At 34.2% G+C, this 16,916-nt stretch overlaps 1 protein-coding gene across 3 annotated transcripts in view; it reads right to left on the reverse strand.

Moving 5' to 3' along the window:
- The window catches only part of Golgin97 (Golgin 97), a 288,071-nt gene that overhangs the window by 222,417 nt on the left and 48,738 nt on the right, over window positions 1-16,916 (reverse strand). For all 3 annotated transcript variants that reach the window (XM_090415540.1, XM_090415539.1, XM_090415538.1), the window contains exon 5: window positions 4,837-4,952. In XM_090415540.1, coding sequence (XP_090271666.1) covers window positions 4,837-4,952 — 116 coding nt within the window. The remainder of the gene's footprint in view (window positions 1-4,836; window positions 4,953-16,916) is intronic.

Below are 16,916 nucleotides of genomic sequence, written 5' to 3' on the forward strand. Positions count from 1 at the left end.
GATTTATTACTATGGATGAGACTTGGATTCATCATTACACACCAGAATCCAAACAGCAGTCAAAACAGTGGACAGAAGCCAGTTGTTCAGCACCAAAGAAGACAAAGTCAGTTCCATCAGCAGAAAAGGTCATGGCATCAGTGTTTTGGAATGCTAATGACATTTTGTTTATTAATTATCTTGAAAATGGTAAAATAATAACCGGGGAATATTATTCTGATCTTTTAACCAGACTAGACGAAAAAATTTGTGAGAAATGATCCACTTTGCAGAAGAAAAAAAAACATCTTTCATCAGGACAATGCACCTGCCCACAAAGATGTTTCGGCAATGGGAAAAGTAAGGGATCTGCACTTGAATTGTTTGAACATCCACCCTATTCCCCATATTTAGCTCCATCTGACTTCTATCTCTTCCCAAAACTAAAACTCTTCCTCGCTTGTCGGCATTTTTCTTTGAATCAAGAGGTGATTGCAGCTGTAGATAGGTATTTTACAGATCTTACTCAGAATCACTACAGGGATGGGTTAATGGCGCTGGAGCATCACTGGAATAAATGTATTAGTCTTAACGGAGATTATGTTGAAAAATTTTGAAATTATAAATTCGTTTTTTCATTGTTAGACCAAGAACTTTTCAGACCACCCTCGTAGTCTCTCAAGCAAAAATACTGAATAGGGTAGTCAATTCAGAAAGTAAAGGTTGGGGGGGGGGCTAACCAGATGCTGCAATTTCTATATACTAATGCCAGAAGTATCAGGAACAAGATGGAGGAGTTTTTGGCATTGGTTAGTGGAACCTTGCTAAATGTTATAGGCATTAGTGAGACTTGACTAAAATCAGATGATGCATTTATAGGGATAGAACGTGAAGGTGTGTATCACCTTCGTATGATACACATTCTATACACAAGGTGAGTATAGAATGTGTATCATATTGATGGCACTGTACTCCAGGAAATAGATGAAGTTAGATATTTAGGGATGGTGGTAAACAGAGTTAAAGTTTAGAGGACATATTGCTAAGGTAGCTTTTAAGATTATTTGGCTATTGAAGAACACATTAACAGGTAGAAATAAGGAAGTTGTTATTCCTCTTTATAAGGCCTTGATACATCCGCACCTGGATTATAATGCTCAGATCTGGTCTACTAAATTTATTGAGGATCAGAAAGCAGTGGAGAAGACTCAATTTATCCCTATTAGTTTACTAATGGGGATAAATTGAGGGTGTGTGGATTGCAGAAGCTGGTTGATAAGAGAAAAAGAGGAAATGTAATAGAAAAGTTTAAGTAGCTTAAAGGGGTTTTATAGGACTGATGCAGGGGAAATGGTTCAGCACTTATTTGGCTAGAGGGACCAGAACAAGAAGTTATCCCTGGAAGTTGAATAAAGGTGTGGTTAGTAGGGATGTGCAGACCAGATTTTTTGTTTGGAGAGTTGTGAATGAGTGGAATGGGTTGCCAAAGTCTGTTGTGTGTGCTTTGTCTGTTAATGGGTTCAAGGAGAGGTATGATAGATTGTGTGGATTGACTGGGTCTTCCGTGATGAGTCTTCAGACTCCATGGAGGTGCCTGTATAATAATAATAATATAATAATTTTAATTTACCATCTTTTAACCAACTGTTGAGAATCAAATAAGTCATTTTTAAAATTTCATTTTTAAATCTAATCAAAGTAGGAAAAACTACCAAAAAACAGTATATATTTTATTTATGTTTTAATGCTAATCCAATTTTAAGAAGTTGAAAACATAAATACCACGGGCAGGCTAAGATTGATAAGTCAGGAAGCCTACTTTATTTTTCTTTTTAATTCTTTTTTTTAATCACTCAAGCTTCCAGTAAGTGAGGTGATAGTTATACCAGACAAATTTACTATCTAAATATTTTTATGAATAGCTATTCCACAGTAGATCCATGACATACTGGTGGCAAAGCAGCCAGCAATTAATCATGCTGATTGCCTCTTATGGTTTAGCCACCAATGACTACAATCAACAAGTCTACTGCCTTGGTAGCATAGTTAACATATAATGAATATGTTTTACTATTTTAATTTATTCAAGCCAGATTTAGAAATTTGAATAAAAGATTTGATTTCAGGATTTAACTATGAATGTTACAGATCATACATAAACATTATTCTTGGGATGTTGTCCATATCTTTAACCTGCTTATTGGAGGCCTGAAGTGGCTTGAAAAATTTTCATGTTTTTGATCTCTAAAGCAGGGTTTGTGAACTAGGTAAGAAAAAAACTGAAGAAAAAAATTTAAAAAAATGGGAAAATTTCACATACACACACAAAAATAAACTAATAAATAAATTAAAATCATTTAACCTACCATGGTACTAATGTATATCGGTGTGCATAAAAATCTTTCTGGGTGGAATCCACATTTAAAAAATAAAAATAAAAATAAAAAATGTATATACACTCAGGTCTCGTTTTATACGGTTCTGAAGTTATGCGGTGCATATTTCATGCAAATTCAGGTTTCCCCGCTGTACATAATGAACAGCATGTTGTAGCACATCCCGGCATAACGTGAGTAATGTGTAAGCAGTGAGTGTCCGTGAAGTTTAATTTTGCATGTGAGCAAGTGTTTGTCTTTTCATTATTGTAAGTCTAAATTTTACTAATTTTTATTTTAAAGATTTAATTTGGCCCAATGGAGAAAAAAAAGCACCAAAGAAATCACTTTTCTTTGGAAATGAAAATTGCAATTTTAGATCGCTTATCAAAAAGAGATGGATCTACAGCAATTGGTAAACATTTTAATTTATGCGATCTACTATAAGAGCAATTAAAAAGAATGAAGTTGCAATAAGAAAATCTGTCATTTCTGGCACAAAAAAGTGCCAAATTATCACTGTACTCAAGAGATGCTTTATTAGAAAAAAAAAAACAGAACGAGCTCATAATTTGGATTGAAGAATTAACTCAAAGAAGAATTCCTATAAGTGGTTATTTAATTAAACAAAAAGCTCTTCAGTTTTATGAACAAATGAAGCAATCTACTTCCGCTTCCCAGGCTGATAAAGAATTTTCGGCTGGCAAAGGATGGCTAACTGAGTTTTTAGAAAGGAATGCACTTCATAATGTGAAGATTATAGGCGAGGTTGCAGCAGCAGATGAAAAAGTAGCCAAAATTTTCACAAGAAGTTAGCCAAAATTATTGAAGATGATGGATATTGTCCTGATCAAGTGTTTAATTCTGATGAAACAGGACTGTTTTAGAAGGAAATGCCTAGTCAAACTTGCATCACAAAGTCTGAGAAAAAAGCAAGTGCATTTAAAGCAAGCAATGATCGAGTAACATTGTTATTTCGTAGCAAATGCATCAGGGGATCGAATGTTGAAACCCCTCCTAGTCAATCAATCTCTAAGATCATATGCTCTAAAAGGCAAAGATCTAAAACAGCTGCCAGTACAATGGATGGCTAATACAAAGGTCTGGGTAACAACTGCTGTATTTACTGAATTTTTCAATAATTGCTTTGTACCAGAAATGGAAACATATATGAAGCAAAAAAGCTCTCGATTTTAAAGGTTTATTAATTGTTGACAATGCACCAAGTCATCCACATTCAGAACAAATGTGCAGGTAGTGTTTTTTCCGCACAATACAATAAGCATTATTCAGCCATTAGATCAAAGTATAATTACTACTTTTAAAAAATATTACGTAACGCACACTTTTCAATTTATATTGGATAAACTAGAAAATGAATGATTAACAGTAACTGTTTGGAAAAAATTTCTATTTTGAACTGTTTAAATCATGTTGCATCTGCTATCGCTGAAATAAAACCACAAACTTTAAATGCCAGCTGGAAAGCAGCTTGGCATGGATGTGTTGTAAACAGTGCAACCATTCAAACATTTACATTATCAGCTGAAATCATTACTATGGCATATGAAATTGGTGGAGAAGGTTTTTATACATTTAGCCAGAATGATGTACACGATTTGCTTGTAGATAATGCCTTAAGTGATGATGATATTGTTGGATATCGATTAACTTTAGATATCGTTGAAGATCCAGAAAATGATAGTGAAGTGGAAGAAAAACCTGTTCCCCTTACTGCAAATATAATTCGAGAAGGTGTTGAAATGTGCAATAAATTGGAAAATCATTTTCTTGTTAATGACATAAATTCTGAACGAGCCTTTAAATTCCAACATGAGCTGAAGAACTGTATGTCTGGATATCGGGAGCAGTATAAGAAATTAGTAAAATCATCATCACAAAGTTTAATCACTGATTACATTGTTAGAAGAAAAAAGTCAGCACAGAATGAGGGTGAAGCTAATTCTGTTTGTAAGGAACCATTGCCTTTACCATACAGATCTGATGCACTGACTATTTCTTCTGGTGATGAAAGCGATTTCGCACCAGTTCGCAAATGTTGCTGAATACTGTCTAATAGTAAAGATAATTCTGATGAAAAAATGTAAAAAAAATTGTTACTTTTCAATAAAATTAAATGAATAAAGCTTTAAAATAAACTTAGGCATTCTTATTTCCTGGATTTTTATAAACTTTTCTATGCGATTTTAGGTTTATTTTAATTCATTGCTTCAGTTTTATGCAGTTTTAGAAAATTATGGAACATATTCCTAATTTTTCAACGTAAATTAGGTCTTTTTTGTGTGATTTTTTATATGCAGTTTTCTGTGGAACGTATCGACTGCATAAAAAGAGACCCAACTGTATATAGATAGATACCAATTAACATTCTTCAGAATGAATTTATATTATGATAATGGTATACAGTATTGCATTACTAAAAATTGAAACATTATAGAGTTATGTTTGAAATAAATATTACCTTTTTGAGAGAATGCATCTTTTCTATTTCAATTTCTTTTTTATTTTGCTGAATATCTGGCAAAATAACTTGATTTGGGAAATTTACAGTTTGAGTTTTTTCCCGAGATTTGGATTCTGAAAAGATAAACTGGCATGATGACCATATTTATTTTAAATGCAATAAGATCATTCAGGAAAAATTCCAATTTAGAAAACAAAGTGTTTTTGTATAAAAATTTGATAATTTTTAGTTGCTGTTAATGTTATTACACTGACATTAACACAACTTATACACTAACAAAGATATACCATCATAATATTGTGGTGCACCCCACTCCCATCCACTGAGGACACATGTCAGGAATTTTAAGACAATAACTAATAAAGGCAGAGTACTTTGACAGTATTTTCATTTCAATATTATATAAAATAAAAATAATAATTAAATGAAGAAAGTAAGGGAGGAACAAGACCATTTCTGGAGGGGAAGAGAGTCACAAAGCAATTGTCTGTTTATTTTCAAGCAGAACACCTGCATATACTCACTCCGTTTTTATTTCAATACAATATAGCATTAAAAACACTAGAAAATCCCATGTTTCTTTCATTAGCATTATTACATTGTAAACTGGCACTGTGGTTATGACTACAATATATTCAATACTATTCTAATTTAATATTCAAGCTCTCTGATGCACAATTGTTCTGCAGATTTGAGTTTTTTTTATTGTATTATCATTTTGTTATGCTGCAGGCTACGCTGCATAAGCTTTTATTAGATTTGAAATACTGTGAACAATTTTATTGTTGGAGCAAAACTGCCCCAAGCATTCTTTGATGGGGATTATACTGCATTTCTGCATTACTGACAAAATAATCTCAGCCCATCAAAGAATGCTTCATCATCATCATCAAATTCCTGCCATGTACCCTCAAGGGGTGTTAATCTCAGCCCATCAAAGAATGCTTCATCATCATCATCATCAAATTCCTGCCATGTACCCTCAAGGGGTGTACAGGATATGATAGTACTACATGAACAATTTACATCATTACTAACTTCCTATCTACAATTTTCCTCTAAATCAGTCTGTAACTTGTCAAGACTCCAACATTATCAGATCTTATATTTCTATAGTCTAAGGCACTTTGTACCGTATCAATCCACCTATATCTTAGTCTTCCTCTGGGTCGTTTTCCTGCCAACCTAGCACAGAACACTTGTTTTGCTAATCTTTCCTCGCCCATTCTGTTTAAGTGACCATATCACCTGAGATTAGCTCTGCTAACGCATTCTTGGATGCTGGCAATGTCAAATTCTTTCCTAATATCCTGTTCATGCCTCTAATCTTTCTCAGAATTCTCATATCTGCAATCTCTAGTCTTTAGTCAAGTGTTTTACTTCTGATCCATAATTTAAAACTGGTTTGAACAAACACTGTCTTGTATACAGCTAATTTAGTATTCCGACTAATTTCTCTCTTATTCCATATGAATTTATTCACTTGACTTCCTACCATACCAGCTTTGTTGATTCTGTTGTCTATTTCCATATTTAATTTACCATCTTCACTAAAAATCGTTCCTAAGTAGCTGAAATGTTTTACTTGTTCCACGGGTTCTCTGTTCACAACACAGTTGACATTTTCAATGATTCTGACTATTTTCATTGTCTTTTTATTGCTGACCTTCATACCATATCTATTACAACAGCTATTCAATTTAGTCAGAGAATCTTGCAGACTTTTAGCGGATTTATTTAGAAGTATAACATCATCCGCATAAAGCAAAGAGCTGACATTAACATCTCCAATTTTGATATCAGGTTTAATACCACATTCCTTCATAATGTGATCCATATAGATAATGAATAACAGAGGGGATAATGTACATCCTTGTCTCACACCAGATTTAACATTAAACCATCTTCCTGTACTTCCTTCAATTCTAACTGCTGACTTACAACTCAAATAAAGACTAAGTATTGCTTGATATAATGCCCCATTGACACCATATTACTGTAGCATATTGAATAGCTTCTCTCTTGGCACCTTGTCATATGCCTTTTCCAGATCAACAAAATTTAAATACAGATCTTTGTTATATTCCCATGATTTCTCGACTATTTGTCGTAAAGTCAAGATCTGATCCTGACAGCCTCTATTTGGCCTGAATACAGCTTGTTCTTCACCAAGCTTTTTTTCCACAATTCCTCTCAACTGTTTCTCAAGTATACTTGCATAAATCTTAAGAGAAACACTCAGGAGGGAAATACCTCTGTAATTCTCACTTTCAGCTTTATTTCCCTTTTTATATATGGGTACTATGAGAACTCTACTCCAATCATCGGGAATTCATTCCTCTGTCCAGGCTTTCTGAACTATGCAATGCAGCCACTGTAAGACTCTTATACCACCATACTTCAGCATTTCTGGTCGAATATCATCTACTCCTGCTGCCATTACACATTTCAAGCCTTTGATGGCTTTTTCTAGTTCAAGTATGGATATGTATTCCCGACTGTATGCCTGTTGAGTGTTTTTTTTTTACAACTGTACTATCATTGCTTGTTTCATTTAGCAATTTTTCGAAGTAATTACTCCACACTTCAAGGATATCTTTTCCTTCTGTTTTCATGTCACCTTTATCATTCCCTTTTACAGCACTCTTTCCTCCATTTCTAAGCTTCTTCAACAACTTCCAGAATATTTTGCTACCTTCTTGATATTTATTGTCTATGTTCTTGCCAAAGTCTTCCCATGATTTTTGTTTAGCTAGTTTTACACAGTGTTTAGCTTTCTTAAATTTGTCTCTGTATTCTCAAAGAGTACAAGCCGACTTATTTGCCAGGAACTTTTGATATGCTTTCTTCTTTTCCTTCATTGCCTCTTTAACTTCCTGTGTCCACCATGGAGTTCTGATTTTTCTAACCTTGCAGACAATCTCACCACATGCCTCTCTAATTGAATCAATCAGGTTTTTCTTCAAGGCTTGCCACTGAATCTCCAAGGTTTGGTTCCTGTTCTCAAACTTTTTCATTTTTTCTTCAATAATCTTTGTGTATTTTAATCTACAGTTCAAATCTGAGAGCTGTTCAACTTTTATTTTCTTTAAAACTTTCTTATATGTAATTCTTTTCAATATGAAATTTAATTTTATCCTGCTCAAGACTAAATAGTGATCACTTCCAATTTCAAATCCTCTGTACACTCTGGTGTCCTGCACCAGGGAGAAAACATCACTATCAACAATAACATAGTCACTGAGACTTTTCTTATTCCTTGCCTCTTCTCTCCACGTGAATTTGTGCACATTTTTATGTTGAAACATGGTGTTAGTAATAACCAATTCATGTCCTGAGCAGAAATCCAACAGGTATTGGCCATTATTATTAGCTTTGCCCTTTTCTCCAAATTTTCCCAAAATATTTTTGTATGTCTGACAACCATTTCCTACTCTGCTATTTAGATCCCCAACAAGGACCAACTTTTCCTTTTTCATTGTGTCAGTTGCTTTCTCTAAAGTCTCAAAAAATTCCTCCACTTCTACCTTAGAACCTTCTGTGGGACCACAGGCACAAATAAGTCTCATTGTCTAGTTCCCCATTCTGATGTTTGCCCACATTACTCTATTTGAGACTGCCTGCCATTCAAGAAGATTGGCCTCGTATTTAGTGTTGAATACTATGGCTACTCCTTCTTTTCCTTAATTGTCATATAACATTTTGTATTTATTGATCAGAAAGATCTCACAAGTTTGTCTTTTTTGTTTCAGTCACCCCTATTATGTCAATCTGGTACTTATCTAATTCCTCAGCTAGCTCCATTTTTTTGACTTTCAAGCTTCTTATGTTGATAGTACCGATCTTTAACTCTGATGATATTGAGTTGGGGGTGTACTTTCAGATTTGTTCCAGTAGCTGACTTTTCGCTGTTCACCCTGGTTACAGGGGCCTTGTTTAACCAGGTGACGTCCCAGCCAGCATGAAATTTTGTCATGTTGTACCATCATTTTGTATCTTGGTTTAAGCCAATAGGAATACAATTTGGTTCGCTAAATCTCAAATTGCCAGCCCATCCTCGTTCGTTTAGTATCCAGGTAGATGCCCAACAGGGTGCACTACAAGAAGGTGAGGATTGGACATTAGGTCAGAAGTCCTGGTAGGTTCTCCGCATTCCTTTAAAGGCTATGTGGAGGTCTCCTCTCTGTTATATAGCTTTGACCCTTAAGCATCCCTCAGAGAATGCTTTGGAGATCAAAATTTAGGGTTGCAGAAGTTGTTGCTCTGTTAAGTTTTGGTGGTTCAACTGTTGTCAGTGAGAAGTGGGAATGTAGTGTACTATTGTCAGCAAAGCTGTGTATTGGATTGGTGTTCAAATGGAACAAGTCATTGTTATATAGAAGGAAGAGAGTTGGTAAGAGCCTTACAGCACCCCAGCATCATTAAGCAAGATAAATCACTAACAAGATGAGATGTTGCTCCTTGAGATTATCCTGACATCAAGCCTCTCTTGGTATAAACACATTACAACCAATGCATCCTTAGCATTCAAAAATTAGGATCCCTCTTTTGTTCAAAGCATTATTTTATCTCTGAATAGCTATTAACCCTGCATAAATATGGGGCTGTGCTCCCAAAAGCTACATAAAAATACCTGACAATACAGAATCAAGCAATCAGACTAATTAAAGATTATCTGATAACAACTCACTTCAACTGCTTTCGAACAGGCATTTAGTATCTACTGCATGCATCTTATATATATATATATATATATATATATATATATATATATATACATACATTGGATAGCATCATAAATGTTATCAAAAGTTTCTGGCAAGTAAATAAGTCGGCTTGTGCGCTGAGAGAATACAAAGAAAAATGTAAGAAAAAGCACAGTGTAAAACTAGATAAATAAAATTCATGGTAGAAGACTTTGGTAAGAACATACAAAATAAATATCAGAAATGTGGCAAAATATTCTGGAGGATAGATACTGAAATGAAAGAAAGAGTACTGTAAAAGGAATCAGTTGTTAAAGTTGAATGCAAATGAATATAAAGGTATTCTAGATGTATGGAGCAATTTGAAAGATTGCTAAATGAAACAAGCAGTAACAACACAATGGCAGAAAACATTCAAAAGGAATGCAATCAGGAGTACACATCAATATCTGAAGTATTAAAAACCTGAAATGTGGAAGGGTATCTAGAGTAGATGATATTCAACCAGAAATGCTCTAATATAGAGGTATAAAAGTTTTACAGTGGCTACACCGCATGAATCAGAGGGTCGAATTCTGGATGATTGAAGAACAGTTTTTATGCTACCAATCTACACACACACACACACACACACCTAAACCTCTTTTTATGCGAATTCGGATATCAAAAATAATTTTTTTAAGTGATTTTTATTCATTTTTACGCGACCAACCTAAAGTCTAAGTTAGGAAAAAATCTGTAATTCAAGAAAATTCTGAGAATTTTGTAGAATTACATTTTCGTTTCAACTAAGAAAATTCTAAATACTAGAAAATTCTGTGATTTTTTTTTTTTTTTTTTTTTGCATTCTCATTTCAATTAAGAAAATTCCAAATTCTTACGAATTTCATTTATTGGGAATTCGCCCGAACTACATAACTGACTGCGCATAAAAAAGCAGTTCTTAGCAGTTTGAATTTGGTGTTTGAGTAGACAACACAGTTACCGCATTTTTTAAGTGAAATCAAAATAAAAATTTTAATATCCAGCCCTCACATGATGTTGCTGATAACCAAAAAGGAAAGCTGTTTCCTTGGATATAAAAATTCAAATTTTAGATCGTCTTCAAACTGGGGAAGGTGCAATGGCTGTGGGTAAGCATTTTGGAGTCTGTGAATCAACTGTCAGATCTATAAAAAAAAAATTAAGAGGCTATTAGAAAAGCGGTACAAAATCGAGTGCGAAATTATCATCATACACAAGAGATGTTGTTCTAGAAAAGGCCGAAAAAAGCTTTAGTGATGTGGATAGAAGATAATGTACAAAAAAGAATGCCAGTTGACGGAAATTCATCAAGCAATCAGCATTGAGATTTTATCAACAGATTAAAAAACTGCAGCCAGATACTTCAACTCAATCGAGGAAAAAATATGAATTTCATACAAGCAATGGTTGTTTATTAAAAGACATACTCTTCGTAATATAAAAATTAAAGGTGAAACGGCTTCTGCTGATGAAACAGGTGCTAAAGCATTTCCACAAAAACTTGCTAAAATAATTGAAGATGGAGGTTACACTCGTGAACAAGTTTGGAATATGGATGAAACTGGCCTTTTCTGGAAAAAAATGCCAAACAGAACTTACATATCAAAAATGCAAAAAAAAACTGTTGATGGGTTAAAGCAGCAAAGGATCGCATAACACTCCTATTTTGTTTGAACACTTTAGGAGATTGAATGTTAAAACCACTGCTCATAAATCGATCATTAAGACCATGGCCAATGAAAAGCATAGATTTTCAAAAATTGCCAGTTCATTGGATGGCCAACAAAAAAGCTTGGGTGACCATTGGTATTTTCACTGAGTGGTTTCACAAATATTTTGTGCTAGAAAGAAGTTAGACGCTATTTGAATGACAAGGGTCTTGAATTTAAAGTGCTTTTGATCCTTGATAATGCACTAGGTCATCCTGCCATAGAACACCCAAATGTGCAATTTTTTTTTCTGCCACCCAATACCACATCATTGCTACAACCTCTAGATCAGGGCATAATTGCGACTTTTAAAACATATTATGTCAGACGAACATTTCAGTACGTTTTGAACAAGTTAAATGATGATGAAACACTGTCAATTCTGGATGTGTGGAAAAAATTTTCAATTATGGATTGTATTGATCAGGTTCGATTATCGTTATCTGAATTGAGACCAGAAACTTTAACTATGAATGCATGCCGGAAAGCTTTTTGGCCCGCATGTGTTAAAGAGAATGCTCCTGTTCCCTTCAATCATACTGCAGAATTCCCCAATATAATAAGTTTGGCATGTGAAATTGGCAGAGAAGAATTTGATGATCTTACGTCGGCAGATATCGAAGAATTGTTAATTGATAAACCTCTTGGCAAAGAATGAAATAGTGGAGATTGTTTCTGAGACTCCTGAAAGCAAAGAAGTTAATGATAATGATCAAGATAATTCTACTTTTACTGCTGATATTATTAAAGAAGATCTTAAACTGGCCAGTAATTTAGGCAATTATTTTGCCCGACATGATCCAAATGAAGAACGTGCTGGGAAGTTTTCACGTGAGCTTAAGTTGTTAATGCCTTCATACAGAGAATTATATCGCGACTTATTTAAAGCTTCAAAACAGCGATTAATAACTGAGTTCATGCCTAAAACTACTGAAACAACCAGTGGTACTTTTGTTCAAGACATGACAAGAAAAATTCCACAAGTTGAGGCAGAAGTCGATGACGATAATACTATATCTAGTAGTTCTAGTGATATTACAGTCTCACGAAAACGAAAGCTTTCACGTTTATTGTCAGAAACTGATTGCGAATAACATAATTTTTTATAGAATCCTTAGCAAACAACTAAAATGAATATGTTTTTTTTTAAGTTATTAAAATTCATTATATGTATGTGTATTCTCCATGAAATGTAAATAAAAATCTTATGATCCTAACGAATTTAATGTTTGTTTTTTTAAATTATTTTGCTTATATTTCAGGTTTGGAACCAATCTTCACTTTTTCCATGGAGTCAGTAGTTCTTTTTGCATGAATTCTATTTATGCGTAATTTTTAGGAACGTATCTATCGTGCAAAAAGAGGTTTAGGTGTGTGTGTGTGTGTGTGTATATATACAGGGTGTTCGGGATAAATTTGGCAGTTTCGTAAGGAAAAAGAAAATCTTCTTTGTATCTATTAAATTTAATGAATTGACAAAAAAACATTACAGGCAGAGTTAATTACAATACTATCAACAAGATTTACTCAAAATAACCACCATTAGCATCGATCACAGCTTCAATTCTGCTTCGGAACCTCGAACAAGCTGATGCTACAGTCTCCCTGGGAAGGGCCGCAAAAACTGTTTTAATTTTATCCATTAACTGGGCTTTTGTATTACTGGAAGTGCGATTGGTGTCTTTTTCAACTGCGCCCCATACAAAATAATCCATGGGGTTAAGGTCTGGGGAGTTTGGAGGCCAAACATTTGGACTGGTGAAGTCGTAGAAATTTTCAGACAACCATTTTTGACTTTTCCCAGAGGTGTGGCAAGGGGCCGAATCCTGCTGCCATACATACGGCCTACCATTGGCTACCCTTGTTATCCAGGGCTTGACTACAGTTAGCAACTCCACGAACAAAGCCCGAATTCCAATGCCAGGGTTCTTCAACACCTGTTCCTGCAGATTTGCGAGGAATTCTGCTGTACGAACGCAATCAGATCGTCTGCTAGGGATCTTTCTTCTTGCTACATCCTCGTAGTCACCATTGCAAGTCTCTAGTTCATGCCTGATTGTTTTTACTGTATTCAGGGAGCATTGGGCAGCAGTCGTAATATCCTTATTTTGATGGCGGGCACGAATCATCATGATACAAGTTATTCTCTTCCATGATTCAGGTGGGTTCCAGCTATCCATCCTTTCTGACATCTTGTATATGAATGAAGAAGGGTCCAAACTTTTAAATGAAGAGAAGTGTGTGTTAATACATGTAACTTACGGAAAAATATAATTAATTATAAATATGTCAAATTTATCCCGAACACCCTGTATATATATATATATATATATATATATATAAAAGGAAATTAAACTAAATGGGGTGCTTAAGGATCAAAGTTGAATAACTGAGAAGAGACCTCCACATAAAGAAGATCCCTAATCCTCACCTTTTTGTGTATCTACCTGGATACTGAACGAACAAGAATGGGTGTTGGCAATTGGGGATTTAGTTGACCAAATTGTATTCTTATCGGGCTTAAACCACAATGTAAAATGATAGTAAAACATGACAAAATTTCATGCTGGCTGGGGCGTCGTCCAGTTAAACAAGAACCCACTTGGTTTCACCAGGGAACCAAGTCAAACAGCAAAAAGTCAGCTACTGGAACAAATCCAGAAACACATCCCAACTCATATTATCAAAATAGTTCAAGATTGGTATTATCAACATAAGAAGTCCTTAATGGCAAAGAAATGGAACTAACAGAAGAATTGGATAAGTACCAGATGACATAATAGGGATGACTGAAACAAAAAAGACAAAAACTGGTGAGATCTTTCTAAGCAATAAACACAAAATATTACATTCAGCCAATAACAATCAAGGAAAAGAAGTAGCTATAGTATTCAACTAATCTTGAATGGCAAGCAATATCAAGTAGAGTGATGTGGATAAATATCAGAATTGGGAACTGGACAATGAGACTTATTTGTAATAAGTCTCATTTGTCTATGATACCACAGAAGCTTTTACTAAGGTAGAAGTGAAGGAATTTTTTGAGGCTTTAGAGAAAGCAACTAAAACAATGATGGTCATTGTTGGAGGATCTAAATAGAGTAAAAAATGATTATCAGACATGCAGAAATATTTTTGGAAAATTTGAAATAAAGAGCAAAGCTAATAATAATGGCAAATACCTGTTTGATTTATGCTCAGGACATAGACTGGTTATTACTAACAAATGTTCCAACATAAAAATGTGCCCAAATTCACATAGAGAGAAAAGGTAAGGAATAAGAAAAGTCGCATTGACTATGCTATTGTCGATAGTGATGTTTTCTCACTAATATAGAACACTAGAGTGTTAAAGAAAGCTATAAACTCTAAAACTAGCTAAACATGTCATGGGAAGACTCTGATAAATGTGACATGAAAACTGAAGAAAAAAGATATCCTTGATGTATGGAGTAGTTACTTCAAAAAATTGCTAAATGAAACAAGTAGTGATAGCAAAGTGATAGAAATAGGCATGCAATCAGGAGTACATATCTATACTTGAAGTAGAAAAAGTCATCAAAAGCCTGAAATGTGGAAAGAAAACAGAAGTAAATGATATTCGATCAGAAATGCTTAAGTATGGAGGTATAAAAGTCTTGCAGTGTCTGCACTGCATAGTTCAGAAGGCCTGGACAGAGGGATGAATTCCAGATGATTGGAGTAGAGCTCTCATAGTGTCCATTTATAAAAAGAGAAATAAAGCTGAAAGTGAGAATTACAGAGGTATTTCCCTCCTGAGTGTTCCTCTTAAGATTTATGCAAGTATACTTGAGAAGGATTGGGGAAGGGAAGCTTGGTAAAGAACAAGTTGTATTCATGCCAAATAGAAGCAGTCAGGATCAGATTTTCACTTTACAACAAATAGTTGAGAAATCGTACGAATATAACAAAGATCTGTATTTAAGTTTTGTAGATCTGGAAAAGGCATGAAAGGTGCAAAGAGAAAAGCTATTCAAAATGCTACAGTTATATGATGTCAATGGGGCATTATATCAAACAATACTTAGTCTTTATATAATTAAAACTGAAGGAAGTACAGGAAGATTGTTTGATGTTAAATCTGGCATCAGACAAGGATGTACATTATCCTCTCTGTTATTCATTATCTGTATAGATCACATTATGAAGGAAAGCAGTATTAACCACCTCATCGGCCGTTATGGATCAAATACGCATCCTCGTATGCTTCGCATCCATCATATATTTCAATATAATATTAATGATATTACAATTTTAATATGCACTTCGCATCCATGATAACTTTGACGTCTTGGCCGGTAGCGTGGTTAAACCTGATATCAAAATTAGAGATGTAAATCTCAGCTCTTTACTTTATGCAGATGGTGTTATACTTTTAAATAAATCCATAACAAGTGAGAAATAAAATCCAGAAATGAAATTTCTCAGAAAAACAGCTGCGCATACCAAATAGAACCATTAAACAAATGAAAATTTACAATCCCTGAATATAAAACCAATTAACTATTATATAAGTAAATCATCACCATCAAATTCTTGATATGTACTCTCAGGGGGGGGGGGTCTACAGGATAATTATGATAGCACTACATGAAAAATTTACACCATTACTAATTCTCAATCAATAATTTTTTTCCAAATTAATCTGTATCTGTCAAGATTACAATATTATCAGAACTTATATTTTTGCCTTTTAGAGCACTTTTACTATATCAGTCCATCTACAACTTGGTCTTCCTCTGGGTGTTTTCCCTGCCAACCTTGCAAAGAACAATTTTAATTAATTGTTTTACTAATTTTTCCTCTCCCATTCTGTTTAAGTAACCATACCACCTGAGATTAGTTTTACTAACACATCCTGAAATGTTTTACTTGTTCTACACATTCACCTTTCAGGCTATAGTTGATGTTTTCAATGTTTCTCCTATTTTAAGTAAATCTGGAAACGTGCCAGATTTCATTGTATTCGTCTTTTTTATTGTGATTTTCATACCAAATTTATTACAACAATTATTCAATTTAATGAGGGAATCTTGCAGACTTGTATTGGATTTATTCAGAACTATAACTCATCTGCAAGTAAAGAGATATCACCTATTTTGATATCAGATTTAATATCACTTTCCTTCATAATGTGATCCATATAGTTAATGAATAACAGTGAAGATAATGTATAGCTTTGTTGATTTTACCTCAAACCATCTTCCTGTACCTCCTTCAAGTCTAACTGCTGACTTACAGCTTAAAGAGAAACTATGTGTTGATTGATATGATGTCTCATTTACACCACATAACCATAGTGTTTTGAAGAGCTTTCCTCTTGGCACCTTGTCATATACCTTTTCCAGATCAACAAGACTTAAATACAAATCCTTGTTATATTTCCAAGATTTCTCACTATTTGTCTTAAAGTGAAAATCTGATCCTGATAACCTCTATTTGGCCTGAATCTAACTTGTTCTTCACCAAGCTTCCCTTTCACAATTTTTCTTAACCATTTCACAAGTATACTAGCATAAATCTTACCAGGAACACTTGGTGGGAAATACCTCTGCTCGCATTCAGTTTTATTTCTCTTTTTATAGATGGGTACTATCAAAGCTCTGCTCCGATCATC

The sequence above is a fragment of the Typopeltis vanoorti genome, chromosome 3 (genome assembly GCF_054136105.1).
Source record: "Typopeltis vanoorti isolate ZY-2024b chromosome 3, IOZ_Tvanoo_1.0, whole genome shotgun sequence".
Taxonomy (NCBI): domain Eukaryota; kingdom Metazoa; phylum Arthropoda; class Arachnida; order Uropygi; family Thelyphonidae; genus Typopeltis; species Typopeltis vanoorti.